Here is a 3340-nt window from a genome sequence, read left to right on the forward strand (position 1 = left end):
CCCAAAGACAAAGGGACTGGGAAACAGGCTGATGACCAGAGTCACCACAAAAACTAGAGCAGTTCTTCACTTATCTCCTCCCAGGGCAGGGCAGACGGGAAGACCTAGAGACACTATAGATCGTTATCCTATTCTTTCACTTCTAGCCCTAGGAACTAACTGCAAGTTGGGTGAAACCTAGGGGAAAAGAAGCACTGTGTTCTCAGGGGAGAATGATCCAGAGGAGGCCAGCCTCTCTTCCCAGAACCTTTTTATGCAGAACACCAGGGAGGAGGAAACCAGTAGGAGAGAGAAGTGAGAAGGAAGAGAAAGAGGAGAAGGGTGAAGAGGAAGGATGAAGAAGAAAAGTCGTTTCATTGGCCAGATGTTATCTGGAACTTCGAGTCATTACAGGATATAATAATATACTTTTCAAAAATGACAGTGAGATAATTGCAGTGAGGAGGAACCTGGCCTGGTTTGGACAGCCTGCAGAGTGTCAAATCGAAAGGACGGGAGCTTCTGTGGCATTTGCCCCCCTTGAGCTCACAGGCAACTGGAGGACTGTTACAGACAGCCTTGACTGTATCCAGATCCTCATGGATGAACGTGTACTGGCTTATGCACGTGCGATTGTGTTCCTTCAGCTTGTGTGACATCAGGCTGTTGCACTCCCTGGTCATCAGGTCAGACCTAAGGTAGTCTTTGTGGCTGGGAAGGAGAGGCTCAGCTCTGAGCATCTTGCTTCCCCGAACTTCGTCTTCCCCAAGGACGGTGTCTTCAGACCAGGCCGGTTGTACCACTCCTTTGTTGCTAACCAGCAAGGTTTCTATAGCTTGGCTGCCCTCTCCTTGAGTGGCCTTGGTCTTGTCCTCGGAGTCACTGGACCACAGCTCACTCAGGGTCTGATCGCTCTCCTGTAGGACTGCTGCAGCCATCTGCAGCCCCAACCCCAGGCCAAGTCCCAGGCCCAGCAGGAGCAGCAACAACATAAAGAAGATCTGCACTAGCGTCAGCTTCATTTTTCCTGGAGGGCGGAAGGGATACAGAAGGGCTGACTTTGAGATGCAACTTGGCTCCAGGAGGGGCCCTAGACTCCCTACTAAACACTGACTCCATAGTCTTCGGGGTCTCCTCCCTCCTCGGCATTACCCTCCTGGCAGAGATTCTTTCTTGTCTTTTTCCTGTTTCTCTGGTCCCTCCCCACAACATTCCGGTCGCTGTGTAATAATGTGTAGATGACCAGGAGAAGCAGTTCTGAAATTGGTTTGCATATGGGGAATCAGTGGGGAAAGTTGACCTCAAGTGTCTCCTACACAGATATTAGTTCCAAATAACCCAAGAGAACAGTTGAGAAGACAAGCAATTACAGTGTCATACTTTCCTTAAGAGAAATTCTTTTTTTTTTTTTTTTTTTAAGATTTTATTTATTGGGGGCACTGGGTGGCTCAGTGGGTTAAGCCTCTGCCTTCGGCTCAGGTCATGATCCCAGTGTTCTGGGATAGAGCGCCGCATCGGGCTCTCTGCTTAGCGAGGAGCCTGCTTCCCCCTCTCTCTCTGTCTGCCTCTCTGCCTACTTGTGATCTGTCAAATAAATAAATAGATTTTATTTATTTATTTGACAGAGAAAGATAGGTAGTACAAGTAGGCAAAGCAGCAGGTAGAGGGAGAGGGAGAAGCAGGCTCCCTGCCGAGCAGCGAGTCCCATGCAGGGCTCAATCCCAGGACTCTGGGATCATGGCCTGAGCCGAAGGCAGCAGCTCAACCGACTGAGCCATCCAGGGGCTCTCTTAAGAGGAATTCTTATAGAAAGCCTTATTCTCAGTAAAGGACTAGAATTGCCATAGGAGACCATCTCTCTATTTTTATCCCAAATTAATTTTTGTTCATTCAAGTATCTATTACTGTCCTCTCTACCCATCCTTCCCCTCAAAAGATAAAAAGAAATAGAAAAAGCACTATGGTCCATTCTTATTCCTAAACCCTAAGCAGAGGCTACATGATAGGGACGGGTGGGGCTTTGAGGGGGAGGCAATGCCCAATTTCACATCTCGGGACCCTGTTAAAGCTACATCGTGTCAATGCCAGAACTCTTTTACTACTAAAGATCTCTTAGCACTTGGGTATTTCCTGCTGATTAGTTTTGTACTCTTAGGGAGGAAATGGCATAAGAATGAAACAAACAAACAAACAAAAAAAGTCCCCCAAACTCCAAAACTGACCTCCTGGGATTCCCTAACTAATAAAGACCCCAATGAGTGCTGAGAGGAAAAAACATGTATCTTTGTCCTGTGAGGTCAGTTTCATCCCTCATCAAAGACATTTCCTCCCAGGGGAAAAAAAAAAAAAAGATTACTGTAAAGAACATCGAGACAATTGATAAACTAGGATATAGTCTCTGGAGTAGATAGGATTATATCAATGTTTGCTATACTGAATTTGAAAATTATACTATGATTATTTAAAAGAGTATCTTTGGGGCACCTGGGTGGCTCAGTCGTTGAGCGTCTGCTTCGGCTCAGGTCATGATCCCAGGGTACTAGGATCGAGCCCCACATTGGGCTCCCTGTTTGGTGAGAAGCCTGCTTCTCCCTCTCTCACTCCCCCTGCTTGTGTTCCCTCTCTCGCTGTCTCTCTCTGTCAGTAAGATAAATAAAATCTTTTAAAATATAAAAACTAAAAAAAAAAAAAAACTTTATAAAAGGATGTCTTTGTTCTTTAAAAAAAATGAAGCCTGAAATGTTACGGAACAAAAGGCCATACTGTATGCAGCCTACACTCAAATTGTTCAAAATATAGATTACATGTATGTGTATACATGAGTCTGCAGAGAAAGAAAGAAAATGATTTTTTTTAATGTGGGGGAAAAGTTTTTAAAATTATGTGTCTGGATAGAGGATATTCAGGAGTTCTTTGTATTATCGTTGTAACTTTCCTTTAAAGTTGAAAAATTTCAATATTTAAAAATGTTTTCTAAAGAAGAACTTCCCGTCTTGTTCCCTGGGGCACTCAACACTACAGGGACTTACCTCCACACCTAAGAAGCTTCAGAGATTTTTGTGCTCTCCTGTTCCCCAAGCTCTTCCCTCCCAGGGTTTCCTTCTTCCTGAAAAGTGCCCTGGATGCTGGTCTGTAGAAAAATGGCTGGCTCCTGCCGGTCCCAGTGCTCTTAAACCCAGACTTAATTCCCAAGCCCGCCCACCTTCCATTCCTCCCACCAGCACTGGATAAACACTCACTCAATTCTCTCTGCTCCCACAGACACTTTGAAGTAAGGCTATTTGGACAGACAGACAGGAAATGGCTCCAGCTTGGGACACTGCGGACAGTTTTGTCTGGTCAGTTGTCCCACTCCCGAGTT

The 3340-nt window shown here is 45.5% G+C and overlaps 1 protein-coding gene across 1 annotated transcript; it reads right to left on the reverse strand.

Moving 5' to 3' along the window:
• Nucleotides 1-353: 353 nt before the first annotated feature.
• On the reverse strand, nt 354-3105 carry LOC111157976 (ribonuclease A family member 10 (inactive)). The gene is made up of 3 exons (XM_022519751.1): nt 3009-3105; nt 2202-2204; nt 354-1006 (listed from the first exon to the last, which is right to left on the reverse strand). The coding sequence occupies exon 3, from the start codon at nt 999-1001 to the stop codon at nt 354-356; it is 648 nt and encodes a 215-aa protein (XP_022375459.1). The 5' UTR covers nt 1002-1006; nt 2202-2204; nt 3009-3105.
• Nucleotides 3106-3340: the final 235 nt, after the last annotated feature.

Source organism: Enhydra lutris, unplaced genomic scaffold (assembly GCF_002288905.1).
Source record: "Enhydra lutris kenyoni isolate GAN:26980312 unplaced genomic scaffold, ASM228890v2 scaffoldscaffold4, whole genome shotgun sequence".
Classification (NCBI taxonomy): domain Eukaryota; kingdom Metazoa; phylum Chordata; class Mammalia; order Carnivora; family Mustelidae; genus Enhydra; species Enhydra lutris.